Source organism: Coturnix japonica, chromosome 7 (assembly GCF_054131305.1).
Source record: "Coturnix japonica strain WE chromosome 7, WE-NBRP24, whole genome shotgun sequence".
In the NCBI taxonomy this organism is placed as follows: domain Eukaryota; kingdom Metazoa; phylum Chordata; class Aves; order Galliformes; family Phasianidae; genus Coturnix; species Coturnix japonica.
Genome location: NC_140669.1, coordinates 2,880,790 through 2,898,184, shown reverse-complemented (window position 1 = coordinate 2,898,184; position 17,395 = coordinate 2,880,790). Strand labels below are relative to the sequence as shown.

The 17,395-nt window shown below is 44.9% G+C and overlaps 1 protein-coding gene and 1 long non-coding RNA gene across 12 annotated transcripts in view; one reads left to right on the top strand and one right to left on the bottom strand.

Moving 5' to 3' along the window:
• CACNB4 (calcium voltage-gated channel auxiliary subunit beta 4) overlaps positions 1–16,315 on the top strand; it is a 62,824-nt gene extending 46,509 nt beyond the window's left edge. For 6 of the 11 annotated variants that reach the window (XM_015869092.3, XM_085552149.1, XM_085552148.1 and 3 more), the window contains 4 exons: positions 676–827; positions 3,224–3,319; positions 5,559–5,744; positions 9,514–16,315. In XM_015869092.3, the coding sequence (XP_015724578.1) occupies positions 676–827; positions 3,224–3,319; positions 5,559–5,744; positions 9,514–9,774 (695 nt within the window). In that variant the 3' untranslated portion in view covers positions 9,775–16,315. Of the gene's footprint in view, positions 1–675; positions 828–3,223; positions 3,320–5,558; positions 5,745–6,299; positions 6,901–7,022; positions 7,076–9,513 lie in introns of those variants that run through there. The other 5 variants (XM_015869095.3, XM_085552146.1, XM_085552145.1 and 2 more) reach the window with 3 other exon arrangements.
• On the bottom strand, positions 9,674–17,113 carry LOC107316972 (uncharacterized). The gene is made up of 5 exons (XR_014947863.1): positions 16,987–17,113; positions 16,815–16,896; positions 16,603–16,716; positions 16,308–16,423; positions 9,674–9,784 (listed from the first exon to the last, which is right to left on the bottom strand). It is a non-coding gene; the product is annotated as an uncharacterized LOC107316972 (long non-coding RNA).
• Between the last annotated feature and the right edge of the window lie 282 nt (positions 17,114–17,395).

Genomic DNA, 17,395 nt, shown 5'->3' with positions numbered 1-17,395 from the left:
CATGGTTGGGAAAGGTCAGGTTCATCATCTTCCTACTACTGCTGACGTGTTCCTTCCTTTGACTTCAGACAAAAGTGCTTTGGTGTGAGCGTTGCCATTGGTGTCTTTTTAAGTAATACCCTGGCAGTATTTATCATTAACAGATCTTTGTGCTTTTGGGATTGCGTGGCCACAGTTCTGCTTTTAGTACAGATTCTTGTTTAAGTTAAACCAGAGTTACAATTTGCAAACAAAAAAAAATCTCCTAAGAAGTATCAATATGTTGCTGTTAAGAATACGTATCTTATGACTCCTGAGATGTTCTGCAGGTCTGAAAAATCTGCCTGAATTTACATTGGGTTAATAGAAACATACGTCTAGTTGTGGTGTGTATGCAGTGTTTTCAGACAGTGTAGCTGCCTCAGAAGTAATGTGAATTAAAACAAAACCTTGAGTAATAGATTATTGTGTGAAAATTACATCAAGTCACATGTGGAGTTCATGAAACTGAATGGGTGATGGTATTTTCCATGTGGCTCTGGGCAGCCTGGGCTGCTGGTTGATGGCCCTACCTGTAGCAGGGGGGTTGAAACTGGATGATCATTGTGGTCCTTTTCAACCCAGGCTGTTGTGTGATTTCTGTTTAAGTGGCACCAGGGTTGAATGGCTTTCAATTGCTTTATTTTCTTCCTCCAGCTGAAGTGCAGAGTGAGATTGAAAGGATCTTTGAGCTGGCCCGGTCCTTGCAGCTGGTTGTCCTGGATGCAGACACTATCAATCACCCCGCACAACTTATCAAGACATCTCTAGCACCAATTATTGTCCATGTTAAAGTGTCTTCTCCAAAGGTAATGCATCTCACCCTCAAATTATTTGCATTTGACTTTTTAAACATCTGCATGGCATTCGTGTAGGTAGGATGGGATGTTTTACTCTTCCAACAATCACAGCAGTGCAGAGCTTGAGGCTGAAAGATCCTTCTGGAGCTCTGTCACCACCACTTCATGCAGTATAAGTGTGTCAGAAGATGACTAATGTCTGTCATGTATTGTTCCCTTCTTTCCTCCCATTCTGTCCCTGGAGAGGACAGAGTTGGTCACGTAGCAGTTTTTCTTTAAAGCTGCCATTTACGCTGTAGCTAATCCTGCATTTGGCTTGTTGTTCATGAAGATGCCAATTGGCATTTTACTGTCACCCATCTCCCCTGATGCAGGTGTTGATTGTCCCCATTTTATCCTCCTGTGTGGAGAGGCCACTTAAAGAGAAGGATGGGTTCAGTCCTTGGCACCGTGTGCTGCTGCCCACAGTGGTGAAAGCTTTCAGGATGACTTTTAAGTTCTTTATGGGAGAAAATAGAGTTACGTCACAGAAGACATAGAAAATAATTAAATCATTTGCATTTCCTAAGACAGTTATACTTGCTGCACAGGATAGGATTCAGCACAGACTGAATGCAGCATTAGAGCAGCCTAATTACATTAGCACAGCATTTCACTTGACCTAACTTACCCTTCTGAAGCAAAGCCTGCCAATGTAGCAGTGCTGCCCAGCTTGTTGGAGCTGGAGCAAGGACTGGGGGAGAGGGATACTCTCATGGTGATGCTCTGGGTCACAGCACTGTTCCCTTCTGGCTTTGGCTTCTGCAGCTGTCCCTCAGCTGAGCTCCTCACGGCTTCATTGCTCCCTGTAGCAGCAGTGTGACACTGCTCAGCAAGCTGGCTGGGCAGCAGAAGCCAAAGAAGGCTTAAGATGCAAGGGAGTAGGTAAATGGCTTGTGTTTGGGTTTAGGTATATAGGCAGGGCAATGCTCTGTGATGGGTAGGAATACCCTACCCCTGCCTGTGTGCCCACGCTGTAACAGAAGATGCATTTTAAAGTGCTTTTAAAGCTTGGTTTGTATTGACCGCGTTCAATTTGGTTACTATCCAAAGGAATTCCATTAGGGCTGAGAAGTTTCAGTGGTGTCTGCCACGTGTAGTGAGTTTGATGGAACTCCTGCAGAGTTCATGTTAGAAAACTTTGCTGGTATAGAAAACCATTTCTGAACTGTTCCCTCTGTGCCCAGCCCTTGCTACTGGCTCTGTGCAGAGCTCCTTAGATCTTAGAGCTCCTTAGAGCTATCAAAAAGGCTTAAGACTGAGCAGACTCCTGGGTGCAGGGTACGAAGTCTGACTGTTCCTGGTTGTCAGGGGTCACCTGGGGGGTCTGTAGTGGGGCAGCACAGCTCAGTATCTTTGTTAACAAACCGGTTGATGAGTTCAGTGCACTTCGAGTGCACGTTTGTGGGAAATGCCAAAGTCTGGGGCAGGTTTATGTGCCAGTGGGTAGGGCTGACATTTAGGTGGACCTTGGCAGGCTTTCACTGACGTCCTGAAATTCTTCAGGGGGAAATGCCAAGTTCTGCCCCTGGGCTTGTGTGGGCCCCTGCCCAGCTGGGGCACTTGTGCAGCCAGGGACGAGGGCTCCTGATGGGCAGCGTGGGCACAAGGGAGCAGTGTGCCTGTGCAGCAGAGACATGGCTGTGTGCTGGGCTGTGAGCATGTGGTTGGTCCTGGCCCAGAGGGGTTACCCCAGAGCTCAGCTGGACAGGGAGCTGAGCACTGTGATCCTGCTGGCCTTCCTCTGAGCGAGGGTTTGGCACAGAGACCTCTAGAGGTCCTTCCAACTTCAACAATACTGCCTTGTTCTGTGATTCTTTAATTTTCTTTGAGACTTTTCAGGGAAATCCTTTGAATTCTTGTAACTGTTCTGACCCTGAAATTCTAATAGTGGAAGAAACAAACAGAGGAATATATGAAGTGTGTGTTTAACGTTCCCTCTGTACCCAGAACATTCCTTGGAGCAGATACAGTCACAGCATTATTGCTGCACAACATAACGTGCTCCTACTGCTGTGCTGCAGTCAGTCCTCTGCCATTCTCTGTGTGTGTATTTACATTTTGTGTTCTTCTAGCAGATTATTTTGGTCATAAATAGCCTGACACTGAAAGTAAATAAAGCAAAATTGTCCTTTCCATTGCTATTGAAATATTTACTAGGGATCTAATGTGATGCAGAAGGAAACACCCAGCTCTCAGGAAGGCTCTCAGCAAGGTTTACGTTTCTATTCAGGGACAATATTGTTCCATTTTGTTAAACATAATAGAGAGCTTCTGAAATTGGTGATCCTCCAGTGCAATGTCAGTCTCTGATTTATGGATGTATGTGATTCTTAAACTCACCTTTTCCTCTTTTCCTCTCTCAGGTTTTGCAGCGACTGATTAAATCTAGAGGAAAGTCACAAAGTAAACACTTGAATGTTCAGTTGGTGGCGGCTGATAAACTTGCACAATGCCCACCAGTAAGTACAGAAGAAAGGCTAAAGAACTTGTGATGTGTGGAGTTGGAAAGATTTCTGCTGTCTCAGTCCTTTACTATGGTGGAGTTCAAACGTTATCACTTCCCTTTGTGGACAGCCCTACCACTGCAACCCCTGCCAACCAACTACCTTGGCTTTTGTTGCTAAGAAAGAAAGAAGTGTGGTACTTTCTTCCTGAGTGTCTCTAGAGCCGGGTTTGTTTTGCTCTTTGGCCAGACGACAGGTCAGAAGTGACGCATATGGTAAAACTGATCTTCCAGCAGCACATGCACAAATCACATCACTTGTGGAGCAGCGCTGTCTTAAGGGCCAAAGTCTCAGAGTCGTGTTTGGGAGGAGGCTGCAAATTCCTGCACAGCGTGAGGCACACGTGGCTGCACACATGCCATCCCTGAGCCTCCTGGCACTGCAGCACCTGGGATCCCTTCCTGGTGCTTTATCTGGAAGCCTGGTCATTGCTCAGGTCCGTTGTATCACAGGTGCTGATACCTCAGTCAGTGTGCTTCTAAAGGGACTCAGGGCTGAGATACTGGATTAGGCAGGCAGTGCTCTGCAGACAAACTGCAGTTCTGCTCAAGACAACAAAGGAAGACGCCAGCTAAATAGAAGAAGTGTTTCCAAATAGCCTGCACTGTGCCTGCTGCTCTTACGGGTGGCCCCATGGCCCCAGCAGCAGCCCTGCACACTGGAAATTTGGAAGAAGAGAATAGGGTCTGAAATCTTTTGTGTTGTTTAGTATGAGTGTCTTCCTTAATTAAGCAGTGGGTTTTTTTAACCAGTGTTCGAGTTATCTGGGAAAATCTGGCAGTGATAATGCTATGGAATCTAACTTGGGCTATGTTGGTGTTGCCCACAGGCTGTGTTGAAGCCAGCAGGGCTTTCCCAAGCAGTGTGCAGTGCTGGCAGTATGTGTTGGTTTGTGCTCATGAGCGTCTAGGTTTGACTGTGTTTAAATTAAAGGACCAAGTAGATCCGTGATTTAATTAAGTGCACTGCTAAGACCAAAGACATCGCTGTCTGCCCAGCTCTGTCTGCTTGCAGCCCTGATTCCTGCAAGAGCAGTGTTTGTTTGAAGATTCTTGCGAGCCATAAAAGCCACAGTCTGTTTCATGTGCTGCAAGTCAGTCTTAAGCAATCAGGTGGTGCTGTATTGTCTAGACATTATAAAAATAGCTTTCTTTTTTGGCATATTTAAGTCCGGGATCTGCTTTCATTATTAATTCCTTGCTAATCTTTCACTCTGACCATGGCTGGTGCTGCATGACTCCGTTAAGCAGGGATGTTACATGGCTCAAAGAAAGGTGAACTGTACTAATTGTATGGCTTTAGGTGTGCTGGGCACAGACATCCCGTTCTGGTTTTCATACACTTGAGGTAGTGCACTTAGAATGTCTGTGTTCACCAAAACACGGTCACATATCCCACTGCTGGTATGGTTCTGCTGCATTCTTTTTAATATGCTTTAATAAAAAACCATTAACAAATACATTAAGCTTTTTCTGCCTTATATACATTAGTTTTATTCTATATTTTATGAGAGCTGCTCCAAAAGTAATGCCTTCTAGTTCATTATGTTGGTAGTACGGCAGTGGAGGGGTAGTCTTCTCACCAGCATCCCATGAGGTGCTGTGGCTGTGTGACAGATGGCAGCACTGTGACCAAATGGGGTCTGACGTGAGAGTGCAGGTGGAGCAAAGCTGTCGCTGAATTTCTCCATACAGAAACGTGGCGCCTGCTGACATTCATCAGCACTTGTGAATGTCTATAGAGCCTGACCTGTGGGTGTGAGCGCAGTGAGGGGGTGCTGTGTTTCAGCAGTGGTGACAGCAACAGTGGGTCTGACTTCTACAACACTACAGAACCTCCCCACTCTCATAGCAAAGAGCTTCCCCCTGGCATCCAACCTCAATCTGCCCTTCTTCAACTTCAAACCATTTCCCTTCTTCTGCTATTATCTCCCCTTTCAAAGAGTTGACTCCCCTCCTGTTCGTAGGCTCCCTTAGGGTACTGAAGGGCTGCAGTGAGGTCACCCCACAGCCTTCTTTCCTCCGGGCTGAACAAGTGCACTTGTGTCCCTTTCACACTTTACATGGCTTCACACTTGCCATGCTCTGGTTGCTATTTATTTAATTCTAAAGTATTAGCACGATGCAAATTGTTTAACATCTCTCTCACGTCACCCGCAATGTTGTAATGAACCTCACTTTGTTGTTGTGATCAGGAAATGTTCGATGTAATTTTGGATGAAAACCAGCTGGAAGATGCTTGCGAGCACTTGGCAGAATACCTGGAGGCGTACTGGCGTGCTACGCACACCACCAGTAGCACACCCATGACTCCTCTTCTTGGGCGAAACTTAGGATCCACGGCACTGTCCCCATACCCTGCTGCGATCTCTGGACTGCAGGTATGAACATACATTTCAGCCCCAAACTGCAGCACAGCTCAGGTATTTTGTTATTTCATTCTGAATTTGGGGGGCAGGATGGTGTACGTGTTGTGTATAGCGTAACTTTTACTTGCTTCAGTGTCAGCTGTTTGGCTGCAGCCAGCAGCAAGAATGCAAGCTGGAGGCCCATAGTCAGTGCAGGCACAGCTGAAGCACTGGGACAGCTCTGGCTTAGGTGGGAAATGAAATGGCTGCACATGACACTGCCAAGTGGTACCGCGGCCATATTAAAGAATGGCATTTTGTTAATGATGCTGTTGCCTGTGGGATGCTGTCAGATTGAGAATACGCTGTGGCACAGCACTGGAGCTCGTGGCTGCTGTAGTTGGGAAGAACAGTTTCTCTGATGTCCCATTTTCTTACTCATAACTTCACAAAGCATTCGCATTTGGGTGACGAACATCCATGCTTGTCTCGTGTCAGCAGAATGCCTTCACCTTTTGAGTTCTTTGAGTGTGAATAATATCCATTCTTTTACCCATTGAAAAAAATTCTGACCATTTTTCTTCACAGGGATAGCTCAAAAACGGCTGAACTTTGACACTTCAAACGTGGCATGTAAATAGTCCTTAACGAGAAGTACGTGCTTTACTAAGTTTGAAAACAGAACGTGTTGGTGAAGCAATAGTTGTGAATGCTTGAGAAGATCAGGACTGTAGTGAACTCTGAAGTCTGGGAGTTTCAGGTGTTTTGTGTGTGTGTGACTTCATAGGAACATGCGCTTCCTGATGTATGTCAAAAGCAGATTGAGCAAACGAAATCTGATGAATGATTCACCTGACAAATTTAACCTCTGTTCTGCTTGTAGAATGTCTGGAAGCAGGTAACGCTTTTGAAGGAGATGACTCATGGTTGAGCGTTTCCAATGAGAACGAAGCTATTTTTTCTGTGGGTGAATGGCACTTCATGCAGGTGCATGGTGTTTGGTACTCACCTTTCTAATGACGTGCTTGATTTTATTAGGCTCAGTGAGCCACTGTTTCCTGACTGGCTGAATGCACAAGCACTGTTCTGTTACTAATAAAGCACACGTGTAAAATGTCGTTTCCATTTTCACTTGCCTTAAGATTTCAGTTTTCCATCCCGTCATGACAATAAAATACCATCTGTAGAACTGTCACCTCTTCAGTTTCATTTTGAAAACTGGGTGTATCCACAGAATTTTTTTCAGGCATTTATTTCTCTCTGATCAATGGACACCAGCAGTGACTGTCAAATGTTGCTCCATTTACTTAGGGAAAACTCACACTGAAGATGAAAATCACCCCTGTGCAGTGGGCTGGCTGAAGGTATGCATCACCTAATCCCCACTTCACCCTCATTGTGAAGGCTCAGCCGGGACCCGAATGGTGCTGGTTCTCTGCAGAGGGGTAAATTTCTCCCTGAGCGAATGATGCCCATTGAGGACTGCAGGACGTGGCTCTCGGTGCTGCTCCAGCACTTGGGCCCATTTGAAGAATTGGGGGTTTTTACACGGTTGTCTTGAAGGCTTCCACCATCGGAAGCACTTACCCACCGAGGGGATGTGAGCTAATTCCAGCCTTTGGAAGCATTTGCTTTAGTTGTAAATGTTATGATGTCGTTTGTGGTGGTGATGGAAGCTCTCACACAAATCCGAGGAACCAAACTAGCTTAGGTGCTTATGGTAGATGAAGAACATATACTTCATACAGCCTGGAGACTCCTCCTCTCTTGATACCTCGGGGAGCCAAAAACCAGAAGCCCCAAATACCAAAAGCCCCCAAACTTTTTACAGCAGTCGTACCTGAAACTGATGCAGATTTGCGGGGGCAATGTGTTCATGTTTTCCCCAACCAGGATTCGGGGGTGTCTCTTTTTGTCTCAACTGTCCATGGGAGTATAGTTCATTGTGATTGAAGCTTCTCATTTAATCAGAACATTTGGGCTTCGTGAAGGTCATTAGGGTGAAGTGAATTGGCATACATGCAGCTGAGTAAAAGGGAGGCCGAGCCCAGCAGCTCCAGGTGTGTCCCATTACAGGTGTGTGGTGCACCTTCTGAAGCCCGTGGTCACCTGGTCCTTGGCTGAGAGCTGCTTGGCAAGGAGTGGTGGGGATGCTCACTGTATTTGCAGGCCTCAGCAGGACTAGTAAACTGTCACCGCCAGCTGGGGCCAGTGGTTAGCCTTTGTAGCTAAGCTTTGGTTAGGTCCAAACCTATGTAGCTCATCTTAATTCTGGTGATGAGAATTCACCAATTCAGGTCTTGGGGATAAGTGCTCCTTAGGCTCCAGAGGCATTTTAAGTCAACTACTGAAGGCAGTGTCACGCAGGCTGTGCTACCAGATCAAATGTAATTTAGGGTATAACACCAGCATGTGACCACACCAGGCTTATGCCATGGTTACACATCTCAGGAGGGAAATGGTGGGATCAGAATGACTGTGCAATCACAATAAGGACTGAAAGGCTTTAAGAAAAGAATAGTTTGCATCCAGAGAGGAAATTACTGCAGGGAAGGAGAACACGAGTGTAGGAAGCTAAAGTTGCAGCTCATTAGTGAAGAAAATATATGGACTTCGACATACAGACACTACTAAGACGTGATGCTGCAAGGAAAACTTGGGGAGGGCATTATAGAAGTTGCTGCCCCGTAATTAGGCACAAATTTGTAGATCAGCAGCTTTTGTGTGTCAGCTCACTACATGGAGCCTCTCAGTGGATAACCTTGGTAGCATCGATCCACACTGAGAGACGAGACATCCTATCTGCCGTGCTGTAACGTACACCTGTCTGCAGGGTCCCTTCCCCATGCAGACAAGCCTTTTTGTTATAAATTATGCAGTTCAACAGCTGCCACAGAGAGGATGTAGCAATGGGAGGAAGGTTTTAGAGCACGGAGAGCCTTGCCCGGAATTTCAGAAGGGAGAGGAGCGGGCAGTGCTGTGTGTGCCTGAGAACCTGAGGCCACAGGGGTGCAGCCATCACAGCAGCGTTGTGCTGGCACTGCCAGGGGCAGGATGGGGACTCTGGGTCTGTCATCTCGGGAAAGGAAAGCACAGACCACGTTTGTTCTGAGAGCTGGGCGGCTGAGAGCCTTAATGTGATGGCAGTAAACCGGATTGCATAGACCCTTTAATTGTGCTCGTTCACTGGCAAAACACATGAACCAGTTTTTTTATGTCACAAAGGTAATACATCATTTTGGGAACGTGAGGATAGAAAAAGCTCATTAACTTCCTTAAAATCCCATACTTTAGCTGGAAGAATTTGTTAACATTTTAACTATCCCTTCGCTGCCCAGTTAGCTGCTGTCACTTGTTGGGTCGTGCAGAGGTTTTTACAGAGGGCTGAACCTTTAAAAACAACAGGGAAAAAAGCCCTTTTCAGCTGTTTTCTGAAAATCCATAAACCCGTGGCAAACTGTTTCTAAGCAGAATAGAAGCATGAATGTTACTATGTTCATGATCAGAGAAAGGTGATAAATGCTGAATACATCAGCTCACTTTTCATGCTAAGCGACCTGTAATATTTAAGGTGGTGAGTGCTGTAAGATACCCGTTGTAATACCGTGTTTGGTCTGCTTTCAGCTCTAGGAGCCAAACTATTCTTGTAACCCATTCCTGTAAGCATACAGGTTTTAACGTAGAATGAATTTCACAAAAGTGGATGGAATTTGAAAGACCTCAGAATAAAGTTTCAAAACTAGCTTAAAAATACCGAATGCTCTTTATTTGTGCTAACGCTTGGATTCTTTGGTACTCGTAGAGCCAGCGTATGAGGCACAGCAGCCATTCTACAGAGAACTCTCCAATTGAGCGACGAAGTCTCATGACCTCAGATGAAAATTATCACAACGAAAGGGCTCGGAAGAGCAGGAACCGCTTGTCTTCCAGTTCCCAACACAGCCGAGATCACTATCCTCTAGTGGAAGAAGAGTACTCTGACTCGTACCAGGACACTTACAAACCCCATAGGAACCGAGGATCCCCTGGAGGATACAGCCATGATTCACGACACAGGCTTTGAGTTCAAGAACCTGGGGAAAAATAGTATTCATCGGTTGATAACTTGCCATAACGTAGCTAGGAAAAACAATCCACCTTATTTTGGCAGATGTAATGCGGTTATACTGAGGTTACACTGCTGTCATTTGATGTTCAGTAGGGGACAAAAGAGTTCTCATGCCCTTACGTTTATGCCCTGTCATATAGATTGTATTTTGTTGGGTTTATTTTTAGTACGGCATTTACATTTATAGCCATACCTTTTCTCATCATTAGATATTAGGCACATCGGTTTGTAACTTAGGGTAATTATCGAGGCACTTATAAAGTAATTTCCTGTGCTGGAAATTCCAAATGACCAGTTCCAGTTGGAACCAATTTATAAACCAATTCCTGTTGGAATTTGGGTGAATTGACTGGAAAGTCAACCTGAGCATGTTGCAATCGAGTGAAAAAGGTAAAAATGAAGACTCTGAAAATTAGAAAGCAGTAGAAGCCGGAAAGTCAACTACGGTGTTTGTTTGCTGGAAGCTCAATTTACATTTACAGTTAGAATAAAAGCATTTTATCCTAACTTCTTACTTCCAGAATGGCTCTTTCAGACAAACCAAAAGTAAACTGTTGAGAGTGCCAAAATCACCAATTATTGCAGCAGTTACAAAATGCTTTCCAGTTTGAAATTATTTTTAGAGCTGGCACGAATGTTGCAGCAGAATGATTTCTTTAGCTTAGCCAGGACTGACGTTTGTGGTGGGGTCAGCAGTGATGAGCTCTGACACGGCAGGGGAGAACAGAAAGAGGAAAATGGACAAACTTCAGGCCAGTTTGTGTGCGTAGAGGTTGACAGTAGTCTTTTTTTCTCTCTCTCTCTTGTTTACCTGAATACAGCTAGAAGTCCCAAAATAACAGAATCGCAGAATGGCCTGCGTTGCAAAGGCCCACAGTGCTCATCCAGCTCCAACCCCCTGCTGTGTGCAGGGTCACCAACCAGCAGCCCAGGCTGCCCAGAGCCACATCCAGCCTGGCCTTGAATGCCTGCAGGGATGGGGCAAATGTAGTAGTAGGAGAAGTACCAAATCTGGTACCTGGATATATAATACTTTTTCTCCCATTTTGAGTATCCTGCCTTTTTAAATGGAAAATGATACTTTTACCCAGTGTGTAGAGCACCTCCATGCCCGTCCATCTGAGCACCTGCATGTTGCAACCTTCCAAATGTGTCTCTGAATGTCTGAAAATTCCAGCATTGCACAAGAACTCTGCAGAAGGACATCAGGTTCAGTCCCAGTAGTGAAGTCTGAGGAAAGGGGGTGGGGTTAATCATCCCTAATTGACAAAAGTGGAAATAATGCAATCATCAGAATTAGCATGCAATAAAAATGAGAAAATAATCGCTCACGTGTAGAGCTAGCATTTTTAATTCCAAGAACGGCGATAAATCCCTGGAGATATTGCTGCCTTACTTCCTACCGATCACTTCTTTTCACCTATTGAGTCTTCAGTGTTTTTAAATAGGTCGATGTTTCTGAGTAGGCCGTATGTCTTACATCATCAGTGAAGCCTTAGATCCAGTGCGATGGAAACCTGAGTGGAACTGAGGGTGTGTACAGCGCAGCCATGTCTGTAAGCAGAGACTCCTGAAGTTCCACAATGCATGTTGTCTGACAGAACTGTGCTGAAAGTGCGTTTTGTGATGCAGGGTCGTGACAAAAGGTTTTTCAAAGATGAGGATCGTGGACTTTTGTATCTGTGTTTCTTCCCCAGGGTGGGCTTTCACAGCATGTAGCACGAAGAGAATTTCCTATTTATTAGAGTTTCTTCCACTTTCTGGAGCAGTTAACAAAGATCACGGATATTTTCCACCACCTGTGAGCCTGGTTATCTTCTTGATGTTAAAAAAGAGAAAAGGAATTCATCTCCTGTCAGGTACAGCCAAAAATGACACACATCTCCAGCAGCGTTACAAGATCGTGGATGCACGACTGATTTGTTACACAATTCTGCTGCCTCAAAGCCAACCTTAAACATTACTGGATGATTCAGGCCCATTGCCGAGAAAAAAAAAATAGATATTAAATACCTGCATCCATTGGAGTAACAAGAGTTAGGGATGGGTGTGACAGACCTGATCCTGCTGGATTTTCTCCAGCTGGACGCCCACAGATTCCAAAAGTGCATTTAGGCTGAGAAAGCGCAGCAGGATCCGGTCTGGGAATGGTAGCTCCAGCTGCCTTCTCTAGTATTTCCTGCTACAGCACAGTGGAGCATTCTCCAGTAATCCTTACAAATCTTTGTTACATGTACAGCACACATACCTGCATGAGAAAGAAGGCATTAGGCAAAACATATTTTCTATAAGCTTTAATGAGTTTCTTGTTTGTGTGCATTAAAGTATTAATTGCAAAGGATGCACTGAGATGTATAAAGCTAGATTAGACAGCTGTTTATCTTTATTCTGTAGTAGCGTTAGGGATCTGGTCATTTAACTGCTTGAAGATACTTGCATTTTAATGGCAGGTAGCTGTGAAGCACCTCCATGTATTTTCTAGTAAACAAGGTTACTGCTTTATCATTTCCTAGACAAAAATGGCATTTATTTCTAGAGCCTTTTGGAGCCTTGTTTTTAAGTCTTCCATGTCATGCTACTAAAGGGAAAGATTGATACAATGCATAGGCATAAATCCCATCACCTGCAGCATCCGAAGTGCCAAAACGACTTTCTTTGTTCTAATAGAAGCAAGCTTACAAGGGACATTATGTATTGTCTTGGAAGAACCCATTGAGGTCCTTTATTATATGGGTTTAAGTTTACTGTTGTATGTAATTAGTTTACCCTCTTCGCTCCCATTGCCCACTCCATTTTGAATATAAGAAATGGGTTATAAAAGATCCAGCATTTCTCATTGCTCGGTGTTTTTTCTTTGAGGACAGGTATATCTTTAAGCACAAATAGGCTGAACATGCTCGTGGGTTATTCATTTATTCTAGATACGAGCTACTGGAGCTCTTTCATTTTACACAGTAAATGATTTTTATGGAACACAGTAATCAGTAAAAGCCGCAGTGTTGGTCAGGATGTGATAACTCGTGTTTGTGTTAGAGCTGCAGCAGTGCTAGCCAGCTGTATTGTCATCTGCTATGCAGTGCTGCTGTATACAGCTGTGAAGTTCATGTATTCCTCAATGAATACGGATAATCTTCCAGTCCTCATACCGTTTCCCAATATTATTACAGTATTGCTAAGCAAAGGTCGGGGTTCTGTTCCTAAGCTCTGGCTTATATAGAGAATTTTAGATGGCTTTTTTTGTTACCTGATGGTTTTTCCATTAGGAAACTTGGGGTAACAGTAGGTCAGCCTATGGGAGTGACAGGACAGTCTTAACACCTAGAGGCAACATAGGGAGTGCATTCGTGTGTTTGGGATGAACTGACAACGTATCTTAAAACTTGAAGGGCCCTTTAAAGGCAACTCATTGTTAAATTGCTAATTGAAATACTTCCTTTTTGGCAGGTTGTATTTAGCAGATGTACGGCTTCATTTACTGGCCATGTAGCTGCACATTTATCCCATGGGAAGTGCAACTCACAACTGGCTGTGTGTCTGCAGTGAGCAGATGATGAAATTGCTGTTCAGAGGAACACAGTGGAAGCTGTTCTATAGAAAACTGTAGTTTATAAACAGCGGGCCAGGTTCTGTGGTTGCTTTCTAAACGTTTGACCTGGTAAAAATCAGTTCTTCTGCTTGAGAAGTAATAGAGCAGCATGGCCCTACGCCTAGATTGCACCTCAAGGAATCCTCTAAGCCCTGGGCTGTGTTGTGATGAGCAGGAGGAGCTCCTGGAGCACACCCTGCCTTGGATCTCATGTTTCTGGTTTGCTGTGCTGGACCCAGGTATGGTGGGCTGGGAGGTGGTGGCCATAGGCAGTGCTGGCGCTGGCTTTCTGCAAGGAGGAGCAGTGTCATTGGTTTTTCTCTAGGTCTGAAAGCTTATTCTCAGTTTGATAACTGGGGTAGTAACCTTTTGTGCCCCTTGCTTTTATAAGCACATCCCTGAGAGTGAAAATGGCAAACAGGGAGTAGTGGCTGTAGGGTAACAAGGCAGTGACAGTTACTGAGATGTGCACTGGCCCTCAGCTTACAGTTCAGGTTGACTGCAGGTCTGAATCCCATTTGGTCTCAGTACTGTGGAGTCCTCTGAAACCTCTCCAAATCGCTTTAACTGATATGGCTCTAATGTTCTCAAAACAGTACTGCTAACTTAAATAAGTGAGGGCTTTCCTTAGTTGTTTTTGCTTTAAAAATATCTTAAAAGTCACTCCGATGGATTTTGTTGTCCAAGTTGTGAAGCCTGGCCTTGATTCCGTGGTCTTCATTTTTTTAAAGCAAAAATTGACACCACGAAAAAGAATCAGATGCGTATTGGGTAAAATATCAGTCATACAGATCTGTTTTGACTCCTGAAAGTCATTACCATAAAACTGAGTTACATTCCCCACACTGGACTAAGACCACATTGGAAGTACAGGGTTTTCCTCCTGGATGACAGCTTTAATGTCAGCTTAGATACGTGAGCCTCTGCTATCTTTTGCTGCAGTTGCCTCTCATTCCTTCAAATCTGACTTCTCCAAAGGCACCGTAATGTAGCCAGCTTTAACTTTAGGGGAAGAATGAGGCCAAAAGAGAGTATGTTCCTTCAATGGCAGTCATCTGAATGATGTTTGTTGGGTTGCTATTCAAATCCAGTTTATTTGATATAGGAAAAGAAAGGTACGCGTGTCTTTAAAAGTACAGGGCCATTTAAATAATGATGTAAAGTACATGTGAGGTATTCACTTAGAAAAGAGCCAAAGCTTCTACTCGGCATCAAAACCTTTGTTAAGCTGGAGACAGAGATGTCATTCCTGATGCACAATCCATTAAAGAAGAGCAGATAAACCTTCCAAGTTAATCCATGCAGAAAGGTTTGGGAGAAGGCAGAAATTATTTGGAGACAGTAATGAGTGCATCATTCATTTCACGACTCATAGTGAATTCCTTGGAAGGAGGTGAAGCTGGGAGCAGGATGGCCTTGGTCTCAGTGATACTCTGGGCTTGCATTCGGCCCCCAGGTTTCTTGGCAGTGAGTTTCTGTGTGGCCTGGGCCCTGCAAACACCCACTGCTGGGCACAGTGGGTATTTCTGCCTTGTCTGAGGGTCAGTGCTTGCAGGGTCTGGTGTCACGTGCCACTTATCACATGCCTTACAAATGGTTCCTGAAATACAAAGTCATGTGAACTGAATGCCAGAGCCCCCCTTTGAGATCGCTTCTACTCTGCATACGTGGTAGGAAATGAACATAGTGAGGAAATAATGCCGTACAATACCGAACCACCTATTTTGCCAATCGTGTGAAAACAGCAAGGGAAAAGAAGCACATTTGTAATAGCACAAACTTACGGTAATTCCACTCTTGCATTTGGCATTGTGTTTTTGAAAAACAAATAGGTATTTTGATCCAGCATTACTGTATTTATTGCATTTTGGATCAGTTTAACTTGTTGCCTGATACTGAAGCATTTTCTTCCTAAGGCCTTGCATTTTGCATTTTGATTTTTCAATAACTCCTACTCCATATGAACTAATGAAGAAAGACCCTTTTGAAATGACAGAATCCTGTATTCATTTCCGCTGATCTCCTCCTCAGAACTGAAATGCCATGAATAGAAGCAAACTTCTCATTCAGCGTATAGATTCTGACCGATGAATATAGCACTCCTGTCCGAACAGCCCAAGGTCTGCAGTGCAATTCCCCAGCCAGCTGAGGAGTGGGTTGGGGGGAGAAGAACTTTGTATCTAAATCGCTGTGGGAGGGTCAGCCCCAATGTGCCACTGATACTGCTGTGCGTTCAGAACTGAAGGGAGAGCAAGGTTGGACTGCCCAGGCCCAGGATGTGCTGCCATTTGAACAGCCTGATTCTCCTCTCGTGCACACAAAGTGAAGTTGCACAAGAAGCATAGGAAGAGAATCAGGCAAAGTGTGGTTCTGTGGATGCATGAGAAGCAGAGGGGTGAAGGAAAGGTGAATGCTGCTCAAACTGCAAAGCGTGGACCTTGGGCTTTTCGGTTCCCAGCAAATCTATTCCTCACCCAAACTAGTTCCCAGTGCCAGCTGGGCTGTGCCCAGCCCCACCAGGAGCCGGTTTGGGGCACTTTGGTAAAGACATGGCTGCCTTCACTCCAAAGTGAGACACACAGATTCGTGTTTTCTGTTCTGCTGATTTGCCCCTTTCGGTTTTTCCTTCTAGATACTGTATGTGTAGCATTCTACAAGGCATGCTGGGTAAAATATACTATGCAAATGTGTACAGTGTTGCATGCTTTGCTCTCCCTCTGCTTTTAGTGGCTTTCGAAGAAAAAGAAAGTGTTGTTATTTTTGTGATCAGAATCATTTAACAAAAGAGAACGCAGACTGCATGCTGGTAGAATCCTCATTTCTATGGACTTGTTTTATGGGATTTAGATGTACAAAAATGAACTGCATTACAATAACTTTTCTACAATAAATCCAAACCTACCAACAGCACTCGGAAGTCTTCTAAGTCTCTGTGTTCAGCATCAAGACTGGGGAAGCACCAAAGGGTCACAGATGGAAGCAGATGGCAGGACCTCACGTTGATTCAACACTTGGTTCCTAGAAGGAAGCAACCAGCAGAATAATGTGAGGTGTTAAGAAGCAAAACCAGGTTGTAATATCCTGAAAACAGGAAAGTACTGAAGGATGTTGCCTTTAGCTAAACCTGAAAAGCAGCCATGGGAGTGAGATAACGGGGTGAGTTCCCTTTTGGAGCTATTCCTGCCCTTTGTACCCACCTGCTGCTCCTTGCTGCTGGGCTGCCACCAGCTCCTCTTGCCTTCCCAGGCTGCCTGGCACCCACAGGAATCAGCTCTGCCTGCTTTGCAGCCCTCCTGCCCAGGACCTGCCTTCTGCGGGCAGAAATACAGCTACCAGGTGATCTGTGTGCTTACGGTGGGAATCAGCTTCAACTATCTAACATAACACATGCAGTGTTTTAAACACAAACCGAGTTAATTTGTCTATCTTCGAAAGTAGATTCTAGCGTGCGAGTTTCAATCAAGGCTGTTTAATAAAGAACTTGTGGCCTTCTGAGTAAGTAGAACAAAAAACACCAATGTTATTGGCACAGAGCATGGTTTACTTTGTGCTATTACAGGTGTAACGTGCCGGTTCATTACCAGGATGTTTGTTTTCTTCAGCTTTTAAGGACTGAATATTCCAGCACGAGGCATTCACACAGAAACTCGGGAGGCTGTTGCTGGTCTTGCTGCAACTACAGCCAATATTGCAGCAGGGAAATAAAAGCAAGAAGGAGCGAGGGGTGCAGAGGGGCATTAAGATGTGCTGAGGGGCATTAAGAGGTGCTGAGGGGCAATGGAAGCGCTGAGGGGCATTAAGAGGCTCTGAGGGGCATTAAGAGGAGCTGAGGGGCATTAAGAGGAGCTGAGGGGAATTATGAGGTGCTGAGGGGCATTAAGAGGCGCTGAGGGGCAATGGAAGCACTGAGGGGCATTAAAAGGTGCTGAGGGGCAATGGAAGCGCTGAGGGGCAATGAGAAGCGCTGAGGGGCACTGAGAAGCGCTGAGT